The following is a 27,658-nucleotide window of genomic DNA, read 5'->3' as shown; positions in this document are numbered from 1 at the left end:
TTCTTATCTGTCCGCATTGACTGAACTTCGTTTATTGCGGATTCGGCTAAAACATACATTCGGATATAATGTACCATTTTAAAAGACTTTTTTGTATATTTTCGCTTCGTTATTGCGGACTTCTTGACAGCCGACATTTTCTAATTTCGAAAATTGCTTGGCTTTTCGACGACGCCGCGAGCGCGACGGCGGCCATTTTTCACACGCTTGGGGTGCGCTCCGTATGCCCTCTGGGATGTCGCATTGTCGGCAATGTCGGAAAAAACAGATGGAGTCACTCTAGCGGCCAAGCGGAGTTTTTGAACGGCGAGGGTGGCAAGGGTATAAGACTCCTACTTCGAAGTCAACATTGTCCGAAGTCAAATAGAGCGAACACGACTTCCGTTTCACGGATCTCCACATTTTCTGGCGTTTCAAACACCTTGCAACCTCCCCAACCTGCCCTGTACTCGAACGTCAGTGCGTAGTCACGTTAGTTTCCGAAAGTGATTTGTGTTGTGGCTACATTCTGCAGCTTCAATGACGTCGAAGCGGAAGCGAATCTCACTGAAGGAGAAGCTTGAGATCATCCAAGCAGTCGACCGGGGGAAGAAACAATCGGCCGTTGCAGACACCTTCAGACTCTCAATGCAAACTGTAAATACGATCATGAAGAACAAAGAGGTCGTCCTCGGAAAACAGGTAATGGGTGACCTGCTCCCAAAGAAGTTCCGACTCCGCGACGCTACTTTTCCAGAAGTCGAGGACGCCTTACTGATCTGGCTCCGTGACGCTCGTTCACGAGACATCCCTGTGAATGGTTTGCTTTTGCGGAAGCGTGCGGAGCAATTGGCAGCCATTCTGGGCCACGATGACTTCTTGTGCAGCGATGGTTGGTTAAGCCGCTTTAAAGCGAGGCACGGGGTAACTTTCAAGTGCATTTCCGGAGAGTCGGACGGCGTTGATGACGGTGTTGTGGCGAACTGGAAAAACCAGTCTCTTCCGGGTCTGCTCGCGGGCTACGAACCGCGTAACATCTTCAACGCCGACGAAAGCGGACTCTACTACAAAATGAGGCCGAGAAAGACCTACAGTCTCTCTGGGGAACCGTGCCACGGAGGAAAAAGATCTAAAGAGCGCGTGAGCGTTCTCTTCTGCTGCAACATGGACGGAACCGAAAAGACAAACCTGCTATTGATTGGCAAGGCTAAGCGACCTATGTGCTTGCGCAAGGTGCACGTTCCGGTAGATTGGGCATCCAACAAAAGCGCGTGGATGACGCGGGACATTTTTAATAAGTGGTTGCTGGATTTCGATGGCAGGTTGAAGAAAGAGAAGAGGAAGGTGTTACTTTTCCTTGATAACTGCTCCAGCCACATGCAGGTTCCAGAGCTCCAGTCCACAAAGGTGGTGTACTTCCCACCGTGCACAACATTGAAGCTACAACCCATTGACCAGGGCATCGTGCACTCCGTGAAGTCGAGATATCGGATGCGGCTCGCTGAACGTTTGCTTTACAACATGCAGCGAAATATTGACTCTGTCATTGACCTCAAGTTTGCAGTGCAGGTTGTCTCTGCTGTGTGGGAACAAGTTGAAGCACGTGTCATCAAGAACTGTTTCCGGAAGGCTGGTTTCGTTTTCAACGACAGTGAAGAGCCCGTCCCTCTAGTAGACAATCCTGACGAGCCAGAGCCAGGGTTTTGGGAAGCTGTTGAGAAAGCTTTTGGTTCAGAAGACTTTTCGGATTATGTTAACATTGATGCTGATGTCGTCAGAACGGAGCAACTAACAGATGAAGAAATAGTTGCTCAGGTGAGAGGACTCTCTACTTGTGACCAAGAGGAGGGGGAAGAGGGTGACGAAGAGGCTGTGACTAGAAAAGTAACAACTGCTGAAGCCCTGGATCATATCAACGCCCTCAAGTGCTTCTTTGTGCAGAATGGGGCACCGGAGGAGGTGTTGCGTCTTGTGAAAATGGAGCATGGAATTGTGGCAAATGCTGTGAGCCGTACTGCCCAATTGAAGATCACCACTTTCTTCCAGAATGCCTAGTGTAAACAATAAACAAGTTCTTGTTAACAGACACTTGTGTTTCATTAATCTTGCTGGTTACAACAGACTCTATTCCTAATCCTCGTCAAAGTCTGTTATAGCAGTATCTGAATTCTGCATACTCCTTTTACAACAGACCAAAATCGTTGTCCATTCCAAGGTCAGTTATAACGAGCGTAGACTGTATTTGCCAGCCTCCTCCTGGTGTCACTTCAATTGCCAGAAAGCGCTGGAGGCAGCAAGAGAGTCATTGAAGCCACAGCCAAACCGTCCTGCCTTCTCGAGACATCACAAAGAAGTTGGTGCCCCTCTACAACAGACTCTCATGGCAGGACCTACTCGAGAGGTGTGCTAGGATGGGAACACAGAACAACAACGAGTCGTTCAATGCTGTGGTGTGGAGGCGGTGTCCCAAGACGGATTTCGCCTCTCGAAGAACTGTGGAGACCGCCGTGGCTCTAGCAGTGCTGGAATTTAACCGGGGCCCCAAGGGCTTTGGGAGGGCCCTCCATGAGATGGGAATAGAGCCCGGAAACCACCAGGTTCAGCACACTGACAAGGCCGTCCAAGCCAAGGCCTCCAAGGCCAAGCAGAGGCACTCAACTCTTTGAAAGTGGCCCAGAAGCTGAGGAAGCTGGAGGCAATCACCAAGACGCAGCGGATCCAGGCAGCCGAAGGGGAGACCTACTCTGCTGGCGCCTTTTAGTGCAGACACACTGCGACAAACTAATAAAGTAAAGGCGCTCAATGTTTGAATGCGTTTTTCACAGTTTCTTCTTTTTGCTGTAAACTTTGTCGCAAGGCATCTCGATGGGCTAAGCATTATAAAAAAGACAGTGCAGTCCGAATGTCTCCTCATCTCGACAACTTTCCTGTCGCTGTGCTATCGGCACGCTACCGTTTGATAGATGAATTTCTTTTTCAGGCAAGATGCACAAACAAACCTTTTTCGGAACGCTAATTGCTGTCTTGGCTTTCAAATCAAATCGGTTTTACCCGCTGGATTAGGCACTAATCAACTGAAAAGGGGCAGCGGTCCGGCTACGCCTCTCGTCTCGACGGTCTCAACAGCAGCGCAGCCATCCTGTTTGTTAGTGCACGAAGAGCACGCTTGAGTGTCAGTCTGCGGTGGCACTCCTGTCTGTTTAGTGAAAGGAGCACCAAACTCTCGCGCTTCGGAGCACGGACTTAACGCCCAATGAGATGTTGAAGGGCCCCCGTCTTTTACACAAAGTGTGAAACAGCTGTTCAAGAGCATTCAGTCAGCCAACTGCCCATTGGCAGAAGATAGAAAGGAAAATACTAGAGCAGTTATTTTTAAATGGGGTTCTGCAGACATGCTGGGGTCTGGAAAGTCATTTTTAGGGGCCATGAAGCCCCCTCTCCTCAACCAATCTTTCGTTCAAAAAAAATAATTTTTTTTTACTTTGGTTAGGTGGCACAAGCTAAAGGGCACAGCCGTTACCATCTATATATCAATTCATTTTTTTTACTTTATGGTTCTCACATCTTTTGTTGATAACAGTAAAGGATACCCCTTTTGCACTGCAATTAGGATACTTATTTTATACTCTTTCAACTTTCCCCTTCTTTCATTGGCATGGGGTCGCCCATCACTTTGGCGGGTCCCCCAAGGGGTCCCCAAAACATCCATGCTTGAGAACCACTACACTAGAGTGTAGAAACACAAATTAACAGGCAGCCTTTGGGCAGCTTTTTGCACCAATGGGCACCTCATGAGGCAATAACCCCTCGCACTAGTCCCACACACTCCTATTACAGTACTGCACCCCTACGCACAAGTCCCACCTTGCTAGAGGAACTGTGGCACAGTGGTGGCAGGTCGTGTTAAACGAACACACTTCCACCTCAGTGAAAAAGCTGTGTAACTATTAGTAGTCTTTGGACACAGTACCAAAGCACGATCTGCTACTGCAACACGGAATACCCTATAGCCACAGTGGAATTGCCACCTGAGAATGAAAGCCACGCTTTGACATCGAGGCCCTCCTCTATCACAAGGGCGACAATCTTGTAGAAAAAAAACTGGCACTCACCCGCTGCTCCCACCATCACTCTAAATATGATGAAGCGTTGTTACCTGCTGGTCACAGCAAGCTTCATTCAGGCATTGTGCTGCAGGCAGGCCTGCTGGGGTCTCCGACTCGTAAGCAGACCCTTTACACACCCAGCACTTGACGCACCCACACGACATGCGAAGCAGGCAGCACACCTGGCAGGAGAAAGGATACAGTCATGTCTCGTTAATATGGACCCCGTTAATCGGGACACCCCGCAATATGGACGAAATTTTCGGCGACCGGTCTCCCGCCATGCAATTCTGTCCCGTTAATACAGAAACCCGCAGTCCGGACTATGGACGGCTATTTTGGGGACGAAACGGGAAAATACAGGCATTTTTGACTCGTTAATATGGACACGTGTCCACGAAAAAAAAATATTAGTGACCCCAGTGTGTACTACTCGGAATTCACCATTGCCTTTTTGTTCCCCGCCTGGTTACTTTGAAGGCGAGTCCACATACCCGACAGAAGAAAAGGTTAGTGAATCGTAGAGGTCACAGTTTGTACCCGGAATTCACTATTGTCCTCCACCCTTGAGATAAGAGCTGTTTTTGTTTTTTTTTTGTTTTGTTTTGTCTTGTCTTTCAAGCTTAAACGTATGCCATCTCCTTCCGGGTTGGCATACGTGATGAATCACATTCGTTGTGCATAAGAGGCAAGAGGCAAGGCTGGACGCTTCTCCGGTCATTTCGGAGGTGGAGACGATGACAGGTGTTAAGCGTAAACGGACAGAGCTTTCTGCTCAGCTGAAAAAGGAGATATGCAAATTCAAAATTGAAACGCCTTCAGCGTCTGTTCAGTACGTGAAAGAGTGGAGTGAAAAACACCTTGGCGTTGATCTCGGAAAATCGACAGTCCACGCAATTCTAAAAGAATCAAAGAAATGGATGAGCGTTCCCACAGTCAGCTCCAGTTCCTGCCAGCAGCGACACCCAAAGTTTGAGAAGTTGGAGGAGGCCGTCAACATCTGGTTTGCGGAAATGCGCTCCAGAGGGGCCGCCGTCAGCGACGAGATGCTGCAAGAAAAGGCGAAGGAGTTCGGCACAACGATGGGTAAGTCAGTTCTGAGCGTATCTTTTTAAGCACTGAGTTTGAAAATGTTTTCTCAAAATGTTACGCATTCCTCCCCAAAAATGTTGTTTCTTCTAATGATTTTTCTAGTTGCTCGTTCTTGTGCAATTACGCATCTACGTTAAAATAACTGTTCTCTCTTCAGTGGTTTTATTTTAATGTCTGCAATCTTCACGTCTTTATGCAGACATTCATGACCTGAACTACTCAAGGGGTTGGCTCAGCAGGTTTAAGAGAAGGCATGGAATTTCAAGCCACCGTATTCATGGAGAGAGTGGAAGCGTGGATACAGCCGCCGTTGCCAGTGCTCGGAAACAGCTTGCAGAATTTCTTGCTCAGTATTCTCCAGATGATATTTACAACTTCGACGAAACTGGCTTTTTTTACAAGTTGGGCCCATCTTCGACTCTGGCATCCGAACCTGTGGCTGGAAACAAGCGAAGCAAAGAGAGAATCACGGTGGGATTCTTGTGCAACGCGAGCGGCACCCACAAGTGGAAGCCCATCGTCGTGGCAAAAGCGGAGCGACCACGATATTTTGGAAAGACATTTGACCCGAACATGTATTGCTCTTACAATTGCAACAAGAAAGCATGGATGACAGGAAAGATATTTGAAATCTTCTTGGCAAAATTCGACCGCTTCTTGAAGGCTGAGAAGAGGAGGGCTGTTTTGTTGGTTGATAACGCATCATGCCATTCTGTTCATGCGGACTATGAAAACCTTATCTTGAAGTTCTTTCCACCCAACATGACTGCCAAAATACAGCCCTTGGACGCAGGAATTATTCGCGCGGTTAAGGCACACTACAGAGGTAAACTTGTGCGGCACTACATCGCTTGCGCGGAAGACAACGAACCGCAAACTGTTGACTTGAGGTGGTGCCTTCAAAAGCTGAAGAGGGCGTGGGACGCGGTGAGGCCTCAAACCATTGTGAACTGCTGGCGTCACGCAGGTATTCTTGTTAACAGCTCTGCTATGGAGGTGGAGGATCCGATGGATGAACTTCCGCTCGCGGCCCTTCGTGAAGCTCTTCGACAACTCGGGGAGAAAAACCCAGATGAAGAGGCATCGGCATTCTTGGATATAGACGAAGAGACTAACAGCTGGGAGCCTATGAGCGACGAGCAGATCATGGAGCTTGTCGGTGAATCCGCTCAACAGGGCCATCAACTTGTCGAAAACTTTGCGCCGACAGAAACAGACGATGAAGAGAGACCAACCGTTACTCGATGTGAAGCTCGCCGTGGCTTGGGGACAGCGATCGCCTACCTTGAGCAGGAGGGGGATGGAGAACGTGCACTTCAAGTGGCCGAAGTGTTGCGCTTTTTGGACACTAAAGTGGGATCGAAAGCGTCAGTGCAAACTCATATCTCCTCGCTCTTTGCGAAATAAACAATGCTTTTTTTTAACAATTATTACCTAATGTTTGTGTTTTTGACCTTGATTCGTTATTATGGACGATTCACATTATGCACGATTTTTCTGGGGAACGGAAGCGTCCATATTAACGAGACATGACTGTATATGCAGCAATGTCACCTTCACATGACAAGTACCACATTAGAGCACAAACACTTCTTTGTTTCTCAGCTGAAACTAAGACACCTTTGCCCTAAGTTTTACAAAAAAGTACATCATGGAGCCCCCAAAGCACCAGGTGTTTGAAAGAACAGAAAATCATTTTTGTTTTAAAAGAAAAAACAAATTGTGGATAGCCAAACACTGTCTCTGCCCAAGTGCAGCACTAGTGGTCAGGATGAGATGCCAGTTTCAGAACTTACCATTATCTTATTTAATAATCATGAGCAATTTGCAAAACCTATCAATGAGCAAATTATGTTTATTCCCAGTGACAGACCCCATTCAGGTTGAGGTGTTAATAGGCTTCGTTAGCCACCGTTGCCACATTAAACAATTCTGAAAAGTACCTATAACTTCACAATAGGATAAAGGAAAGTTGTGACACTTTGAGAACTGGTCCCAACCACTAGCACTACATTTGGGCAAAGACTGGGCTTTCAGAAATGTATAGATTATTTTTGAGCCGACAAAAACTTTTTTTTTTCCCACCAGGGGTAGTTAAGGTTAGCTTAGAGTTAGGAACCATTTTTGGAAAAGAATTAATTTTAGATCACCTTTGTATAGAGGAATTTTTGTTTTATATCAGAAAAGTAGCTCTGGAGCAGCACATACAAAAGTTTGTAGTAGTTTGGCACAGTTTCTTATTAGTGATATAGATATGCATTCAGGCAATCACTATTGTTTGATGACTATTAAAACCCAAAGTTTCGGTTTTAATAGGCATCCTAATTGCCCTTCAACAGCGGTAAAACTGCCACAAATTTAGTAATATTTGTGTTTTGTTTCTATTACAGTAATAGAAGTGGCATTTGACCTTTCGTAGCAGAATCTGTTGCAGGTAAAATATTGGTATGGAGAAGGCACTGATGCTTTGGGAGCAGATGCCGTCTGTTAGCAAATAAAAAATAAATAAAAAGCTTAAAAAAGACGCGAGACGAGATTCCCGCGACGACGAAGCGCAAAGCGAGAGACGGCGGCAAAAACCATGCAAGACCAGATGGATACAGGGTACTTTGTATCAGGCGGCCCCATGAGCCACCTAGCTCACGCATGCTTAATTACGTTCTTAGTTTAGTTTCGGTTCTGAAAGGCGACCGAAATTGGTCCTTTGGCGCAGGCTTGGCGCAGATTACTCACATTTTGGCAAAATGTAGCAGTATGTAGCAGGGTTTGCCCCTTGGCGCAGTTTGGCGAAATTGGCGCAGCAATCGCATCACTGTTGCAGGAAAAATATACCGTAGGAAACGGGCCCTGCACACTTCCGGTGCTCTTCACTCAAACAAACACCAAACCAGCGTAATCAGATTAAAATCCCTGTCCGGCGGGGATTCTGATCCAATAATTTTGATCTCACGGCGGGGTGATGTAGTTCCGTCAAGCTCACTCCAGCATGCTTGTTGGCTGCAGAGTTGGCAAAGGCAGGGGCATGTGGTTTCCAAAAGCGGTTTCTGTGCGCTATCACTTGTACAAAGCAAGCAATCTGTACAGTTATGCTCTCGTGCCCATGCTTTAGTTGCCATTTTAGAAGTTTTGTTTAGTTCGACATGCATGTCCTCAGTCTGAATAGCAACTCTGATGGAGTGATTCGGTTCAGAGTCACGGGTCTGTGTATGTAAATTTAGACGAGCATGTTGACGTACTTATTAAGAAAATGAAAAAGCATAACACAAAAAGATCTAAATGGGTGCACTAGAAGTAGCACGCACATTTCGAACTTGAAGACGATCAAGCGTGCTCTCCTAATGCTGTCGTTGGTTGGAGTAGCTTAATTTATACACGACGTCAACATTTTTGCGCCAAGATCGCTCCCCCTCCCCTCCCTCAAAAGCAGGCAGTGCAGTGATGTGATTGGCCTAAGCCATTTTGGCGCACGTTTCGGAGCAACCAAAACAGAGTTTTGGAGCAGCAAATGCTCCCTTTGGAGCAACGAAAACAGTGTTTTGGAGCAGCAAAAGCGGCTTTTCAAGCAGCCAAGGCAGTGCTTCAGAGCAGCAAAAGTGGATTTTGGAGCAGATATTGTAAGGAAAATAAAAATATTTGTTTTAAGTGCTGTACAAACGAAGGGCACTTTGTGTTGTGTTGTGTTCTGATGTGACGTGTTGTGACGGAACTCGCTCCTTCTGTTTTCACTGCTCAGACATCCCACAAGTGTACAGCGCTGTAGGCATTGCCAAGCAATTTCGAAAAACAGCTTGCCACCGTTTTACTGGTTCCCGACGTGCCACATTTTCGTCAAAAGTAAGCAAACGTAAAACAATGATTCGCAAGCGTCCCAGCTGGTGCCTCAGTCACGCAATCATGTTTGCATGCACATGAGGCCAACTTCGGCAGGCTTGTTGTTGGGCATGCTTCGTAGCGCGAGCGCAGACAACGTCTGTTTGATCGAAACCGAAACCATGCCCTTTAGCTCCGTCGCTAACTTATCCCCAAAATTGTACACCAAATGTAACTTTCGAGCATGCGACAAAAACAGTCCAGTGGCGTGTGCTTGCCAGGCCGGCAAAAAGGTACAAATAAAATAAAGAACCTGAGTGCATCGATGCAAGACATTGCGAGCCAGCCTCAAAACGTTCTTGGAGCTCTTTGTCCAACGACTGAGCTCGAGGCAAACAAGCATGCTGTACGGGTTCAGCGTGCTGACATTGCCTTCTTTGCTTTAGCTCACTTCACCAACTTTCTTTCACGGCAGATTTTTCACGTATTGAGGTCCCTCTCGAGAGAAGGTCTACCAAGGGGAATCTAGATAATCAGTACTTTGACAGAGCAGTCTCTGAATTAAAGATGGATTTTTGTAGTAACGCATGATTTAAACAAGAACAGGAATGTTGATGTACATGCGGCAATACTTAGTTTCATTTTAGAAAGTACCCTATCTGCAGTGATGTGGAGACGGCAACATTCGACGTCGCGCGACCACGGTGACTGAAAGGCAGTGACTAAATATAGTTTTCTCACGGCTGTTGCTTCAGTTCACATAGTAACTCCTGCCGCACAAAAACGTGGTTTCGTTTCACAGCACGACGGCATAGCTAGTACTCGGCACGCTAGCGTAGGATCGTCTGCACACATCCGCGTCTATCGCTGGAAATATAAAAAAAAAGAGACGAGACCCACAAGAGAGAGCGCGAAACGTAAGATGCCGGGAAAACCATGCAAGACCGGGTGGGCAATTGATGCAAGGTACTTTGTGTCAGGTGACTGCTTGCACCACATAACACACGCCTGCTGAATTACAGTACTCAGTTTAGTTTCGGTTTTGAAAGGTGACCTAAATTAGTCCTTTGGCGCAGGCTTGGTGCAGATTACCCATATTTTGGCGAAATGTAGCAGAATGTAGCAGGGTTAGCCCCTTGGCGCAGTTTGGCGCAATTGGCGCAGCAATCACATCACTGGCAGTGGCATGCGGGCATATGTCCGAGCGCAACCGAACCTACAAGCACGAGCGCACTGTGTTGTAAGTTGAACTCTGACTCGGACCTCGGGAGGGCAAGAAACAGAAAGACCGACAACGAGATGGCGATAAATCTCACGTGGTACGGCGCAGCGTAAAAACGCAAACAGGCAGGACGAAAAATAAGTACACACAAAGAAAAAAGAGACGAGCACGAGGAAAGCACGTGGATGCTCAAGTAACCTCAACGGGCTCCTGACGGACTGAGCCTTGCCCGTGGCCTCATGTCATGTTTACACCAGCTCGGGCGAACTTGAGCAAGACGAGATGTCTGCCGCCGCCACCATCAACCATCTGGGGGTGCGAAAAGTGGACCGGGAAAGAAGCAGAATCTGAAACGTCGGTCGGAGAAGGAAAATGATCACGGGACGACGGGTTCTCAGAGAGAGATCGAAAAGGAACGCCACGAAAGACGCCACGCAAAAGAACTCTTCTCGGTTTAACGAAGCTTGAGTTGTAGATTTAGACTAATAAACAGTTTGCATTGGGTTAAACCTTGCAGTTGTCATTTAACAACACGCTGCCCTGAACGACGCGTGCACTGCGCAAGAGCGCTTGTTAAAATCACAGGGCTCGCTCTTGTAGCTTCTGCAGTGCTTGCAGTTAAAATGAAACAGAGTATACGCTCCATGCGGGAACTATAGGGGGCGCTTTGAAAAACTCGCACAGCGCCGCTAGCAGAGGAGCTGGCGTTCGACAGTGAGGCGCGTTCAGCAGCCTGCGGTGCCTTTTCGGATGCCAAGTTGTGGTGGCGGAAGCCCACACGGATGAAACTTTTGCTTTTTGAGCCGATACGTTGAGGGTGACGTTGCACGAGTGCTGGGGCAGAAGGACATTTAGTTGTTCTCCACTGCTTATATATTGAGTTTGAGCCGTTATTAGGGGTAATTTCTCTAGTTGTGGCCGAAAAAGGAGTTGGAGCAATTTTTTGAAAAACAAGACGGCCGCCACCATAATTGCTCCGAGTGGGAAATTTATTTTGCTCGTAGCTGTAAATGTAGGACTGCTGGAACAATGATATTTGGAGGCGAGTGAGGTGTTCACTAAGTTTGTGCACGAAGTGTGCCAAGTTTCATTAAGTCGGTAGGTGTGAAAGTTATGTTTCTAACGAATAAAGAAATAAAGCTGTACGGGATATCCAATATTGGACCCAAAATGTTGTTATTGCAGGCTGTGCAAAGTGCAAATCTGGGCACACAGGTGCTTGGACTTGACAGTAACATGACACAGCACTTATTATACCAAAAAGAGGTGGCATAGGGAAACCAGGTGGAAATTTGGTTTGGGCGGCGTAACTCAATGGGAACCGGTTTTGACCATGAAAGGGCTGTCAAGAGAATACCACTGGTCGTATAGGTGGAGACTTTACAGGTAGGAAGGAACTGGTGGACTGTACTTCCAATTGAAACAACTTTACGAAAGGTAGTTCCAAAGCCGAGAAAACAAAGTTGTTGGCCAACACGTGGTTTGGCCGTCAAGGGCTTTTGCGGTCAGCTGTTGTGTAATAACCTGTCATCCGAGGTGCTGATTTGCGGCGCACAGGTACTTTGACATGACCGTAACTTGACACAACACTTATTATACCAAAAAGAGCTGGCATAGCGAAACCAGGTGGAAATTTAATTTAGGTGGCGTAACTAAATGGGAACTGGTTTTGACCTTCAAAGGCTGTCAAGATAATACCACTCATCGTGGGAGGTGCACACTTTACATGTAGGAAGGGAACATTGGACGGTATTTCCAGTAAACTACTTTGCGATATGTGGCTCTAAAGCCGAGAAAAAAAATTGTTTTCTCCAGAACTCGGGGTGTCGGCGTTTCCATATTCAAAAGGAGGCTGATCAAGAAAGGAAGCACACCACATAAACTTCCATACTCAAACGTCGATTCTCCAGTGATTCCGAGTTTCATTGTTGTTTTCTTTATATTCATATTTGTCACTTTTTTTTACCGTTTGAATCTTTCTTTATGAAGTACAGATTGCGTGCCATACTTGTCCGGAAATATCATCGGCACGTACGATGGGGACAAACTTCTTTGGAGGGCATTCTTCCAACAAAATTGGCACTGCATGCCCTCGAGTGTGGGATGGCATTTCAGTTCGTCCCATCGGCGCTAACACATGTAGGCCTGGTATGAAAACAAACGCAGAGCACAAATCGGAAGTGTAGAATATGTCAGCCGGGCCGACACAGTGGCAGACATGATCGGGAGACCAAATTTCTCGCGTCGTACGGCACAGGTCCAACGTTGTCACAGTCCCACAAAACATCGGCGAGGTGAAAAACTGTGAACCTTTGTTCCCACCAGATACGACGCATAACTATTGAAGCACTTAATGACGCAGCACAGGCAGCACTTCATTCTGTGAACCCAGCGCTACCGCACCGCTCCGACTTCAATGCGTACCAATGTATGCAGCGTGGTTTCGGTTTCGTTTTATCTGGGGTTCTCACTGCCTACCTCCTTCGGTACCAGCCGCGCGGCAGCGCGCCAGTCGCGTCGCACAGATTGTATAGCCACGCACCGCTTGGCCCTGTAGCCTTATCAGCATAGCACAAAAGAGTTGATGTCGAGTATAGTTCGGCGTCCGTCGGCGACTGAGGAGAAGTGCAATGACGAAGTCAGCAGCAAAGAGTGTGTCGTCGTGTCGTGCGACTAAACATTGGTCTTAAAATCCACTGCTAGATGGCACAAGCTCCCAAAAACGGTCAATACAGCCGGCACCACCACTAGGTAGCGCAAGTTGCTGGTAAATTCAGCTGGCACCCCTGCTAGGTAGCACAAGTCGCTGCCCGATTCAAAGGCTCTGGACGTACTTCATCCATCCAACCCCCAGGTGTCCCGTGTATAGCCATTTCCGGTCAAGTTATTCGAGATATTTACAAAGAGTAAAGCTATATGCACTCCGTAGTGCACTTCGGCCGGAAATGGATATATGCACTACGTAAAAGTCGTATAAAACTAATGGTTACAACGAGCTTGCTAAGCAGTGGCATAGCATAGGAGAAAGAAGAAGACGCCGTTCCGAACGGCAGCAGTTTTCATGTTCTCCACAAAAATTTCAAAATCGCCCCCCGGCCGAGTTATTCCTTCCACGTCCGAGTCTGCCTCTGCCAACAGTATGGACACATACTGTATTCTGATGCCTCGTTTACCTTCAAGTAAGGTCGTACTTAATTTGCTCTTCCTTCATGCAGACACGGCTGCCCGACCATATCGTACCCCGGACCTCAGGGATGCCATTTTCCCCCTCGTCAACCCAGATGACATAATTAGTCTCGGGCAATACCAGATGTCCCATGTCAGGATGATAATGTGCGCGAATGCCCTTACAAAGCCCAAATTGGCCACATGTAAAGAGCTCACCGTCAAGGGCCGAAAATGCCTTGTGGTTGACCCTGAAACCAAGGATGTGAAGCTAAAGCTGCTGTGGTTACCGAGCCACATCGAAGACCACCAAATAGTTGAAGCACTAGAGCCGTTCAGAAAAGTGATCTCAATCGAACGTGAGAAGTGGAGGGTTCCAGGAATGGAGAATTTGCAGACGATGAACAGAGAAGTGGCACTGGTGCTGGCGGAAGGTGTGTCGTCTTCCCAAATTCCATACCTGCTAATGGTCCTCGGATGCCAGTGCCTTGTGCTTGTACCCGGTCGACCCCCGCTGTCTACGGCGCAACAGGGTCGGGCACATCCGCCGGTACTGTCGCATACCGCGATGCTCTCAGTGCCGACACTTCGGGCATACCGTAGAAGACTGCGTGCTTACTTATGGAGACAGACTGCGTCAAGGAACGTTCCAAGGTGAAGAACCCTCGACGGAAAGGCTCATGGACGTCAGTGAGGTCGTCGAACCTACAGGGGACATTTCTTCTCCCGTCCGCTACGAAGAAAAACTCACCCCTGCACGTGAGGCTGAAGCACGACTCCAAGAGCCAGCTACACAAGGAGTAAACACAAGTCCCTGTGATGATGGTGTGCTCGGGATCTTCCACAACGAGGGAAGCATCAGAGGACTTTCCACCTCTTACTCTCAACACGACGCAAGACAAGAACTTTGAATAGACAATGTCTTCCAAAGAAGACGGTCAGGGAACCACAACTGAGACTAGTCTGATCCACGAAGACCCACACAAGGACGAAATGCCAGGCGACAGCTCAGCCTTACAGTCAAAGCTCTTAGACCAGAAACAGGCAGCCAAATGACACAAACCGTACAAGAAACATAAAACAGGCTCTGCACCTGTCGGGGGAAATTCCCCAGCCTAAAATCCCCAAACCGAAATTGTCATGCGTAGTGCCTTTTCGCTTCGTGTGGTCACCTTAAATGTTTGAGGTTTAAAGTCTAAAAGGAAACAACATCAACTCCTTCAGCTCTTGCATAACCAACAGAGAGACATCCTCGCTGTACAAGAAACCAAGATTTCAACAGAGCAAGAAACAAAAATTGCATTGGAACCATTCATGATTGATTTCGAAATTTGCGTAAGTCATGCAAGCGGTACTTCAGCAGGATGTTTTCTGTTTCTGAAGAAAGCCAGAGCTTTTTCAATTAATTTCCTTAACTATTAACGTGGAGGGGCGTTTTCTTTTGTGTGACCTATCGTATGATGATAAGGATTGGAGGTTAATGTGTGTTTATGCCCCTAATGCAGTGTCGACTAGGAATATTTTCTTTTCATTTATATCTCGTTATTTGACTACAGAGAGAAATATTGTTCTTCTTGGCAACTTTAACTATGTTTGCAGTAATCGAGATTGCTCGCAACCAACGTCTAGAAATGATTCGAGCGCAACTAAACTAAAATCTTTAATCATTGAGCAAAACCTAATAGACAATGGTGACATAAAATATGGAGATCTACATTACACACACCTTCAAAACTCATCACATGCTCGCCTTGACAGGATTTATGTGAGTGGTGAATTGTTCGCTCAAATCAGTGACCATAATGTGAAACCAATATTCTTCTCTAATCACTGCCTGGTATCAATTTGCGTCGAGGAAAAAAGTGGTCATCCTTTCGCCCTGAATGGGGCTTGTGGAAACTTAATGTAACTCTCCTTTCTGAAAAGGGGTTCACTGAACGCATTCCTTGTCTGTTGTCAGATGTCTTGCGCCTCCCTACACTTACCGTTTTTGCAAAGTGGGATATGTTTATACAGAAAGTCAAAAATTGGGCCATTGAATATTCGAGTATCCTGGCATTTGAGCGGAAGAATGACCAACAAAAATTATTCAACAACCTGGCAACATTATACAAACTTGAATCCTTTAGCCCTGAGACATACACAGAGGAAAATAACAAAACCAAAGCACAGTTACAACCATATGATGCAGACAAGTATAGAGGAGCAGTTGTTCGCTCACAAACAGAACGGTTTACGCTTAATGAACCCTTAACACGACGATCGCTAAATGATGAGAGAAGATACGCCCCGTCAAAACAAATTCTAGCAATTGGTAACGAAGGCACCACTGTGTACGATACACCTGAGATTCTAAAAGTCTTCATTGACCACTACACAAACCATTTTGGCAAAGTGATACCAGATGGGGATACAAGAGGTGTGAAAGAATTACCGTTCATCTTACCAGTCCTTTCAGAAGAAAAAACTGATAGATGGAGCGTTAACCGTTGCAGAAGTCCGATATGCCATAAACTCACCCCCCGTGAATAAGACACCTGGTCCCAACGGACTCAGCGCAGAATTCTACAAGAAATTAACTGACTTAATAGCTCCAGTGCTGCTTGATGTCTTCCACGTAGGATACCAAGAAGAAATGCTTCCACACACTTTTTACCAAGGTCATACGGTCTTAATACCTAAAAGTACAGATGAAGAAGTGCTAAAAAGACTGGGAGCTACAGACCAATATCCTTGTGTAATGTAGACTACAAGATTTTTGCAAAAAATACTCACAGAAAGACTTCACATGGTAACTCATTCTCTGATTGGAGAACACCAGACGTGCGGAATCAGAGAAAACAATTCAAACCAATGTACACGTCGCCAGATCCGTTCTAGAGTGTGCGACGGATAGAAACGATCAAGTTGCATTGGTACAAGTTGATCTTTCAAAAGCCTTTGATCGGGTCAGTCACTCTTTTTTGTTCCAAATTCTTTCCCATGTCAATATTGGAGACACTATCCTTTCAAGCGTTCAGTTAAGCTGCAGGAATCGCTCTACCAAAATCCTTGTTAATAACACACCGAGAGCTCTATATAGCTGCAACTGGCTAAATCTCACCTGCGGGCAGCGGAAAAAGCTAGAAAGATTGAATCACCGATCCATGAGGGTGATCACAGGCCTTCCCAACTTCACGCCACTCGAAGAGCTGAGGCAAGAAGCTCAGATGAGCTGTATTGAGGACAGAGCCGACGCACAAATCATCGCTCAATTTCAACGACTGGAGCGGACCAGGCAAGGTCGTCGACTTTAAGAGGATTTGGGGTACGACATAAGGAACAAGCCCCCACTTGAAGAGCCCCTTCCACCGTGGCAAGATGAGTCAGTCACAGACCATTGGCCACTCCCTAAAGCCCTAAACGAAGGGAAGAGGGCAAGGGCTGCTAGACTACATGCAGCTTGGTGCGAGGAACATGGAGGGGGCGACGAGATACGCTATACCGACGCAGCAAGGACCGAGGGAGCCTCAGCAGCAGCATGGCGCGACCCAAGAAGGAACAAGGGGTGGGCCGAAGCGCTACCAGAGGGCACATCCGTCAAAGAAGCCGAGCTCAGGGCGATTCTTGCGGCAATCGAAGACATCCTGAGCATCTCAGTAACGGCCAGTAAAGCCAGAATTTTTACGGATTCTCAGGAGCCGATCATCGCGACCAGATGCAGCAGGGCCAAAGGCCGCACGACTAAAAAGATAAAAAAGATGGCGACGGAGCTTCGAGAAAGGGGCACCGGGTTGAACATAACGTGGCTTCCTGGACACAGTGGAATAGCCGGGAACGAGAGGGCACACAGGGCCGCAGTGGAGGCAGCACATTATAGCTCCACGCTTGGCCCGATCTCTCCATCCGGCAGGCACGAGACGGTAGATCCGGAGGAACAGGCCGAACTCGACAGGCAGGCGAGGAAGGCCTACCTCAGGGGTCTCCTACCGCCACAAGACGAGATACCAGCAGGCTACAGCCGATGGGCTGCCGTCCGGGTCCGTCGTATCAGGACCAGGATGGCGTGCACTCCAGCGAAACTGGCGAGCTTTGGCTTGCTGGAACCAGAAGAAGCAAAGTGCAAGACCTGCACGGGGAACAACATGGCGACACTCCAACACCCTTTTTGGAGCTGCAAAGGTCTAGAGAGACACAGACAAAAAGCCCTCGAAGTCCTCTGTAAGGAAGACCGACCGAGGACGCTAGACGAGTGGGCCCGACCCAGAGGCTCACCACAACACCGCAAAGCGCTCCTCGACTCTCTGATGGATTACATCAGAAAATCGGGGACACATAACCTCACCGTATTTATCTTCATACCCCCTCCCCCTCCCCTCCCCCCCCAACCCAAATAACCCTATTCCTCCTGCTTAAGACCTTCTCGGCCAAGGCAGGCGATCCTCCTTTGCATATTAAAGACATGTTTCACTCACTCAGCCCCAATCGCTGTCAAATCTTCAGTGAGGTAAGGATGTCCTCTACCTCTTTCTTGTTTTTGCCTATATTGGCCTATATTTCCTATATTTGCCTATATATAGGCCTATATTTTCTTATATTTCTTTTTTGTTTGCCTTATAACTCGAACCATTGTGCCTTAGTATAATTAGAAACCTTAATGTTCGAGGGTAAATCATCAATTCCACAGAGGTGAAGTTGTTGGCTTATGCCGATGACGTCGCATTTTTTTGCTCTGACAAGGAAAGTGGAGAAGAAGCACTCCGGGTAACGCATAATTTTTATGCGCTGACAGGCGCATCCGTTAATAACGACAAGTCGAATGGATTTTGGCTGGGCATGTGGAGAACAACGCCATCCAAATTTGCAGGAATCCAATGGAATCGACCAGAAATCAAATATCTTGGCGTACCTCTCGATCAGACCAGGAATAGTGGGCCATACTGGATGTCAGTTGCAACAACTATCAAACAGAAAATTGACGCCTGGCAAGTATGAGATCTTTCCGTCTCCTCCAAGGCCGCACGCAGTCTGCAATATTTTTCTCGCCTCAAAACACATGTATGTCCTGCAAGTACTAGACTGTGTCCGCCCACGAATCCAAGTATTCCATTGTTTGTTTGCCACCATCATTTGGAGTTCCTCCTGGGAATGGATGAGGCGGGATAAGTTATTCCTACCTCTGGAGTCTGGAGGATTGGACCTTGCTCATCTGTTTGTATGCCAACTGGTCTCTAGGCTGTTTTTCTTTATGAGTATGACACACCCGTTCCTACTCGCACGTGTCTAAACAAAGCTGGCACAACATTTCCCATTTATGATAGTTACAACCACGGACGTAAATAAGCGCAGGCTTACGGGTTTTTGGAAAGAGGTTGTCGACGCATTGTTCTTTGTGAAGGTTCGGTTTTCGTTGGAATATTTATTTAGTGTTTCAAGGAAATGTCTGTCTTATACGTTGGTTGAAGAATTTTTCCCTCTTCCAATTTATAGATCAATCAATGTTTAGTGACAGTCCAGGACAGTATGTTTTGAAGCGCGTTAAAAAGATGTGTGTATTTCCCAGTGCAAAGACATTTTTCTTTAAACCGCATACCTCGACACTACCTGTCAAGTGGTGGCTTCAGGAAAAGGGATTTTTTATTCCATGGTCGATAAACTGTCGCATTTACTGCAATGACGCAGTCTTTTTTTGGGATGTCCTTCAACAAACACTGAAAAAGGATATTGATTTTTTGGAATATAGTATACGATTTCTACCTGTTGAAACACACAAACTTGTTCCATTTGATTTATTCATGCTTCTAGGCCTGCATAGCCTGTGGAAGTGCCGCATGATAGATAGAAATGCTGAACCACCACGCGCAACAAGATCTATCTTTATTGAAGAAGTTGCCAAAGTAAGGAGCGTATACGAGACACGTGCATTGGTACCAGAACGGTTTAGTCTCTTCGACGCATGCCTAGGCCTACCACACTTTTAAACGCACGTTAAAATCTCAGTTCATTGTTTTCGAATGACTAGTGTGACAAATTTCCGACCATGTTAATACTCTAACTTGAAGCACGAAGTCTTTTTTGCACTTCATGTCCGTCTGTGTAGTTTTGTACTTTGCAACTCGCATACAGTTACATGTAAGTAGATTGAATGTTTTGTGCAACAAGGAGTGAGAACTGGGCACTGCAAACCAATCGAGTCGGCATAAAGTATTAATATGAAGAGATAGTGTATTGATTTGTTTTGATTGTGTTTTTTATCATGCACTAAAGATATAAAAAAAACGGTGGCATAGCATAGTGGTAAGGTGTTTGCTTCATACGCAAGTGGATGCAAGTTCGATTCGCGGTAAGCCTACTCTTTTTTTCTTTTTTGAACATATTGTTTTGTCGAGGCATTTGGCGATATTTACATTTCTTTTTTACTACCAACACCAAAAAGAAAAAGGAGAAAAAAAAACTAATTTTGTCAATGTAACTTCACAGAACTAAATGGTATGGGACTCCCTTTCCTAAGGTGCAATCGGGGACAGCGGGGCTTAAATTGCCGGTTGGACACCGTGAAGCGGCGTGTACTGGTTAAGTTTTGTAATTAGCAGCCGCACACTGCCGCCACGAAGCGGCGTGAACGCAGGCGGGGGGGTGTGTTTACGAGCTCCCCAGTGATACACACGCCGTTCAAAAAGGGTGAACCAAATGGCATGAGCTCTCCGCATAGTGCGTTTACCCATTTCCGGCCAAAGTGTACTTTACTCATAGGCGTAGACTACGGGGGGCATCGAGAATCGTGCCCCAATGCCCCCCCTGGTGAGATCCGGGGAGGGGGGGGGGGGGGCATGCCGGGCCATGATTTTACCAAGACGCTGTTTACGTGCCATGTAACGAGCTTCTAGTAGTGGCATCTAAACAAAATAATGCACACAGTGACGAACACAAGGCGATACACATACGCTGCAAAATATACATGCTAAAATAAACTGGAAAGTCTACGCCGCTGACTTTACTCATTTACAAATATCTAAATTCCGTACCCGTGCCTTTAAAAAAAAAAAAGAAAATTTGTATTTTGTAGAGGCTGTCGTCTCTGGAGGACGTGAGATTTAAACTACAATTTATTTTAAATCACAATAGCAACATTTGAGTCTGCCACTTGAGCAAACTTGAGCAGATTGCGCAGGCATAAACATACATAAGAAAGCATGCTGCTCCCTTTTGTTGCGTTTACCTCGCTCCAGCTTTACGTTAAACCAAATTGTCGGCGAGCAGCTGAAAGAATACTTGTTAGAAAAAGCGTGCACGACTTGTACTTAAAGGGGCCCTGCAATGACTTTTTGACTGGTTTTTAATTTGCAATGAACCTGAGCGTACTGAACGTAGTAACTTAATCCAACTTTTCTTTTCTCAAATTTCGCTTTATTTTAAAAGTTATAGGCAAATTAGAATTACAAAAACAAGCAAAAAATAACCTCCTTCATGACGTCGTAGGTCCTGCCTTGAGTGGCCTTGAACTGGAGGAGGAGTAGTGAGCTCATCGAGCGCACACGGCTGCCGCACTCCGTGTCGACGGCTCGAGAGGGCGCCACTAAAGCACGTGTTGGATAGGCTGTATGAAGCGGGCGGCCAGGGCAGCTCGTATTGCATCTGCAGCGCGACTAAACACTAATTCGGCATAACATTTCATTGGCCAGAAACGACAGCAAACACGGAATAAAGATCAGTTCAGAACGGGAGCCACTTCGCGCTGATGCACCGCCAAATGGCCAAATCGCCAACAGGGCCCGCGCCGAAGGCCTTCGGAACGCTCGGAACCGGTCGGATTCTTGAGCCGGTATACGACCACAGCGCCACCGCGTACATCCGGGACCTTTCTACGCTCCTCGTTTGTCGTAGCCTCATCCCACTAGCCTTTTCTAGTATGCGCCGTTTTTTTTCCGCCGCTTGGTGGCGGGTATGTCGACGGGTCATTTTTGTGACGAGCACATAACTTGGGAAACTGGCAATCTGCATTCAACTATAGATTACGTACTCATGTCACACAAAATATATGGTAAGTTACAAGTAATGAAAATAGATGAAGAAGGTTCCAAAAGTCTTGGTAGTGATCACAAACGTATTAAGCTGAATTTTGCCAGAGAAGTAAATCCTGAAACTAGACAACATAATTCAAAGCAAACTTTCTGCAGCGACAAAGAGTTGGAAATAGTTGTTGAAAGAATAGAGGCAGCAGTTTCAGGGCACCGGCATACAGATTGGACCTATGAGAGCCTAACTAGGCTTTTTGCTCTAGAACTAGACAAAGTTAAGAGTAAACGAAAGGGGAAGCAAGGACATAGACCAAAAAGCTGGTGGGACAAAGAAGTGAAGCAAGCGATACAAAAACGTCAGGAAGCCTCTAGAGAACACAGGTATTCCAAGCGTAGTGCGGAGTCCGAAACGGAAGTAAAAAGAAAATGGGACAATTTTATAACATGTCGCCGAGAGGCATCCAGTTTGATCAACGCGAAAATTCAGAGAAAGGGTGAGGAATGGATGAGTAATGTAAGTAAGAAAGATAGAAACGCTGCCAAGAAGTTTTGGGAGCACTTGAACTCACTCGGTGAAACAACGCAAGCTAGACAGAGGTTCATACTCTCGCATCAGGGAGATCAATTAGAGGGAGATGATGCGATACAATATATAGGAGCAGTGATGGAGGAGAAATTTCGGGAACGGTTACATGTGGAAGATAGGAGAACCGAAGGAAGTAGCAGTCCAGTTTGTGACATCGCGGATTTTGGACAAAGAGAATGGGAAAAGGCGGAACGAAGAGTCCCTAGTGGCACGTCGACAGGCACAGATGGTATCCCTATCAAGCTGGTGAAGAATTTGGGTCCTAAATCTAAGGCAAAACTAAGGGAGGTAGTGAGTACCATGATAACAAAAGGAAATATTCCAGATGAATGGAGGCTTAGTAGGATGAGTATGATATATAAGGGAAAGGGAGATAAGTCTGATATTAGGAATTATCGTCCTATAACCGTGACACCGGTTATTTACAGGTTGGTAATGCAGATTATAAAGAACAGACTGGAGGAATGGGTAGATTGCGAGGGCATACTGGGCGAATTACAGAACGGGTTTCGAAAACAAAGAAGGTTGGAGGACACTTTATTTTCTCTAACACAGTGTATAGAAATAGCGCAAAAAGAAAACAGACAGCTCTGGCTGGCATTTCTGGATATCAAGGGTGCCTATGACAATGTGAACCAAAGAAACCTGTGGGACATAATGGAGAACTTAAACCTAGATGAAGGACTAACAGCACTATTAAGGAACATTTACAAAGATAACAAGGTGATTATAACATGGGAAGGAAAGGCGACAGGGAAAATAGAGATAAGACGAGGCCTTAGGCAGGGGTGCCCGTTATCGCCTTTGCTGTTTATGTTGTATCTGAGAGGATTGGAGGATAGACTAGAGAAGAGTGGGCTTGGGTTCAACCTTTCTTACAGTAAGCTAGGCCAAAAAATTCAGCAATCCTTACCGGGATTGATGTATGCGGATGATATTGTACTAATGGCTAACAACAGGACAGAGTTGCGGGAATTAATGAGCATCTGTGGTAGGGAAGGAGAGGAATTAGGTTTAGAATTCAGTAGCGAAAAATCGGCAGTCATGATTTTTAACGAGGATGAAGTTGAGAGGCTGAAGATACAGAATATTACAGTTGAGAGAGCTAGTAAATACAAGTATCTAGGAGTATGGATATGTGATGGTGCAGAATATCTCAGAGACCATGAAAAGTATATAATAGGTAAGGGCAACAGAAATGCAGCTGTAATGAAAAATAGAGCACTTTGGAATTACAACAGGTATGAGGTGGTGAGAGAGATTTGGAAAGGGGTCATGGTGCCTGGCTTGACTTTTGGAAACGCAGTGCTATGCATGAAATCCGAAGTGCATGCGAGACTAGAAATAAAACAGCGCGGAGTAGGTAGACTGGCTTCGGGGGCACATTGCAAAACGCCAAACCAGGGAGTACAAGGAGACATGGGATGGGCATCATTTGAGAGCAGGGAAGCGGTGAGCAAGGTAGAATTTGAGGATAGGTTGAGGCAAATGGACGGGGAGCAATGGGCACGAAAGGTTTTCAGCTATTTATACATGAGGAGTGTAGACACAAAGTGGAGACAGCGCACTAGGAAATTAAGAGGAAAGTTTTTGGGCTATAGCGAAGATACGGAAGAGCAAGTCTCAGTTAAGAAGAAAGTTAAGGCCACAGAAAGAGATTGGTGGCTAGAGGGAATGCAGACAAAGACGGCTCTGGAAAGCTATAGATTAAACAAAAGAGTTATTGCCAATGAAAGCATTTATGACAATTCTAGGGGAAGCTCATTGCTGTTTGAGGCAAGAACGGGTGTTCTGCGAACCAGAACATACAGAGTGAAGTACCAGGAAATTGATACAGTGTGCACTGCTTGTGGAGAGGAGGACGAGACGGCTGAGCACTTGATACTCTACTGTAAAGGGCTTCACCCTATGCCTACCGAAGACAACATAGATTTAATAAAGTCATTGGGTTTTAGAGACAGCGAAGGGAGAGTGGATTTCAAGACTGTAGAGATTACCAAGCAAAGATTAAGTGAATGGTGGCAGAAATCGAGAGAAAACTAGGTATTTTCTTATCCACTGATGGCAAGGGGGTTTCATAGCCTCACTTTCTTTGCACTGCGGAGTGAATATAGATTTCACATTTAAATATTCTAAGCTTAAATGGTAAAACAAAATGGCTAGGTGGCGTAAGCTACCGCCCGATCCAAAGGGCTCAGCCGTATTCATCCATTCATCCATCCATCCATTTCTCGTTTCCGTACTTTCTAAACTGCATTTGTTTCTTTTCTGATCTAAAATAGTGAACAAAAACTACTTTCATACATAATTGAAACGGTTCGCGACACTTATATTTTGTATCTCGACTAAAAAAAAGCTCTTAGCGGCTTTGACCACTGACAAGCCCAGGACCAAAGACGTCACATTTTGCGCGCTTTCGGTACCGCGGGTCGCCCTCGTCGGTGGAGGAGGTTGCCGCGTCGTCCGGTTAAAATATGACGCACTGATATTTAGTTACTCTCTCCGTGCCCGCTGGCTTGCCCCAACCCCAAGAGACGTGGAAACCGCAAAAAAGGTAGACGCTTAAATATGATTGCAGGGCCCCTTTAACACTTTCGGACGACATTTCAAGGCGCGAGTGCAGTGCCGACGGACGGCACTTGAACACTACGCACGAGTGTTGTCGGCCGACTGTCTAGACAAAGCGAATATTTTTATCCCCCAAACCTGCGCTGACCGAGCATAAAGTAGAGTTCGAAATGCTGTTCCGAGACACGGCGACACCGGCAACGTCGATTGGTTCCAAACGCGAAGCTCGGGGCCGATCGAGCGGAATGACAGTCGCGAGGCGGCAAAATTACCTTCACTACTTCGCACAGAACGTAGCAAATGTTTCTCACTTTTGTAATGGAAACGAAGAGGGCACGCTGTCCCACGACGCATCAATGCGCGACAACGGTAGGACGAAGCAATTATTGCCAACCCGATTTACTACGCCACTGATCGCGAACTACGAGACTTGGCACGAACACCACATTCCCCATATGAATAAATACTGCCTGGAAGGCGTACAGCATTTTCACGCGGCCCCGCAGAAAGCACGTTGAGGGAACCTCGCAGCACTACGAATTTTCGACACAATTTGACGAACAAAGTCGCGTCGACAAACCTTTGTCCGGTCTTGACGGGCGCTTGGTCTAGACGCTCAACCAAAGGAGGGGACGTTGAACCAGGTTGAACAGTCGTTGGCGGAACAGGCGAATCCTCACATCGCACAGAAAGTACCGAGCACAAAATCGGATACCGACAAGAATTTGCAACGAGACGATAGCGGCAAAACCTAAAGTGCCTTCATGTTCGCTTTGCGGGATATGAAGGCACCCTAGCTAAACCCGCTAACTTCGATTTGTACCTTCATCTGCCTTCAACAACGTCCCACACGTGCTCCCAACGCTTTCTAAAAAGAAAAACCGCTGGGAAAAACAAGGATGGATGGATGGATGGATGGATGTCAGAGCCACAGTTTATCATGTACAGTTTGCCCACTGTAGAATAAGCCTGTGGTAATCGCAAACCACGTGATCGAGGGCCTTGTGTGAATAAAAGTACATTGTAGAACTAAACTCATTAGATATTACTCACACAATATTAATTATATTGATAACCTAATAATTCAAAAAAAGCGAAAGTTCCTTAAACAATTATTTAAACTCGTAAAAGCGCTCTCTCACCACGGATGGGGTAACTAACCAAATTTTATGCTTCGTTTTTATTGTTTTGCTTTTCAAGATGGCGGCCCCCATGGCATTTTGTGTACCCGGTTCTCGCGTTGCGCTTTCGCTTTATTGTGACGTGCGCACCACTGGACGACAATCACAGGTAATTTATTCACACAAGAGTTATTTCAAGCAGGCAAATGTTTATTTTCGCTCTACATAGTACAATTTATAAGAAAATGTTACACACAGCACATGCAATGATGCGGTTGCTGACGGGTATTATCGAACATACACGGTAGTACAAACAGTTTGAATTTTAGCCTTCAAGCTATGTGCATAAACAATGATAAACCTAAGATCAACAAACAGTCTAAACACGTAGAAGTAAAGTCGCGGTAAAGGTATTTCAAAACAGCTATTCATAAACCATGCAAAAAAGAAAAAAACAAACCCTGCACAGACGCGACAGTTTTACATAACGAGTGCGATTACAAACCAGTTGCTTTAACAGTAACTACAGGCTAATGTGGTAAAGAATAAAGCTGTGCTTGGAGGTGCATTTGACCTGCCTGTCCTTCCCCCTTCCCCTTCCCCCCCCCCCCCCCCCCCCCCCCAAGATGAATGTTCAACACACCTGGGGGGTATGTTCGACGACAAATGTTTCGTTTCTCCTAAAAAGAAACGGAAGTGATGGAAGTGAAGATATTGCGTCTGATTGGTTAGAGGTTCAAATGATGAAAGTTCCCGCTTTCGTCATTAGAGCCTCTAACTAATCAGACGCGATATCGTCACTTCCATCACTTCCCCTTCTTCTTAGGAGAAACAAGACATTTGTCGAACATTGCCCCCCTGGTCAGTTTTCTATGATATGTTGGATCTAGCCAGTCAATTTTTTCAGCACAATGTTAAGCTGTTAGGTTCGATGACAGCGCGCCTTTACAACTCTCCGTCTCCTGATCTGCCTAACGGGGCTACTGGCCCTTCGACAAAAATATCACCTATCATCGACAAACCGTAAGCACCTAGAATGCCACTTTCTGACTGCAGCATCACCATTGAACATTGTAATCCATGGAAGCAACCTCCTGGCTCAGCATTCTTCACTCATCGCCCTCGCCAACCTCACCTAATCTCGTTATTGCTGATCACTGGTGAAGCACACCCGCCAGCAATATGAAAGTGAACACTTTACCTGGATTCTTGCCCGTTTTACGGCTCTCTAAAGCTATATTAACTCTCAACGTCTCAAATAGTATGTGGCTTGGGGTATAAACTTTGCGTTCTAGCCCTCTTCTGGAACAGAGCTTGTTCCAAAACTTGCAGGAGCGTCAAAAACAAGAAGAGGGCTGTTCACCTTCATATCGCTCACGGGTGTACCTTCAAACTCCGGCTCACGTCCCACCTGCCCCTGCTGTTTCCTGTCTGTCGACAATGTCGCCACTCTCCAATGCAACATTTATGATTTGTGGTTCCACCAGAAATGTGAAGATGTATCTGTCTCTTTGTATAGACGCCTCTCCTCATTATCAACCGAGTGGCTCTGTGCGGCGTGCCAGCTCCCACCCCTGGCCGATGACCTCTTTCCATCCCCTAAGCAGCACGGAGCCCCTGTGTACCCCACCATAATCGCCAACTCTACCAAGTAGTTCTCCGACCCGCCTCCGGCGAGCGACATCGGCAGCATTCACCGTTCACATGACAACTCCGCGTTTGGCATAGTTGTCGTGTGAAAAGTGCGCGATCGGAGTCTACAGACTCCAATCCCGTTTGGTTTTCCAACATTTGCTTCCTGAAAAACAACCTTCCTGACTTTAAAGCGCTGAAGTAATCTTTCCCGAATACAATATTGGCTGTGTGCGAGACATGGCTGGACGCCTGTCTTTGGTGGGCAATTAATGGGGAATTGATCAATCTCGCACAATTCTCTTTATTCCAGCAAAACTGTCCCTCCTTGGGGCGAAGGAGTCCGTCCTCGCCATGCCATAACACCTGCCCTGCCAACG

At 46.4% G+C, this 27,658-nt stretch overlaps 1 protein-coding gene and 1 pseudogene across 1 annotated transcript; both read left to right on the top strand.

Annotated features, from left to right (window-relative positions):
* Nucleotides 1–519: 519 nt before the first annotated feature.
* On the top strand, nt 520–3,930 carry LOC121047617 (tigger transposable element-derived protein 6-like). The gene is made up of 3 exons (XM_042291438.1): nt 520–1,176; nt 1,222–1,983; nt 3,817–3,930. Exons 1-3 carry the CDS (start codon nt 520–522, stop codon nt 3,928–3,930), a joined length of 1,533 nt encoding a protein of 510 aa, XP_042147372.1.
* A 10,362-nt stretch (nt 3,931–14,292) lies between these two features.
* On the top strand, nt 14,293–17,180 carry LOC121836520 (annotated as a pseudogene).
* The last annotated feature ends 10,478 nt before the right edge of the window (nt 17,181–27,658 follow it).

This window comes from Ixodes scapularis, unplaced genomic scaffold (genome assembly GCF_016920785.2).
Source record: "Ixodes scapularis isolate PalLabHiFi unplaced genomic scaffold, ASM1692078v2 PGA_scaffold2__306_contigs__length_199485367, whole genome shotgun sequence".
Classification (NCBI taxonomy): domain Eukaryota; kingdom Metazoa; phylum Arthropoda; class Arachnida; order Ixodida; family Ixodidae; genus Ixodes; species Ixodes scapularis.
This window is presented reverse-complemented; position numbering and strand designations above follow the sequence as displayed.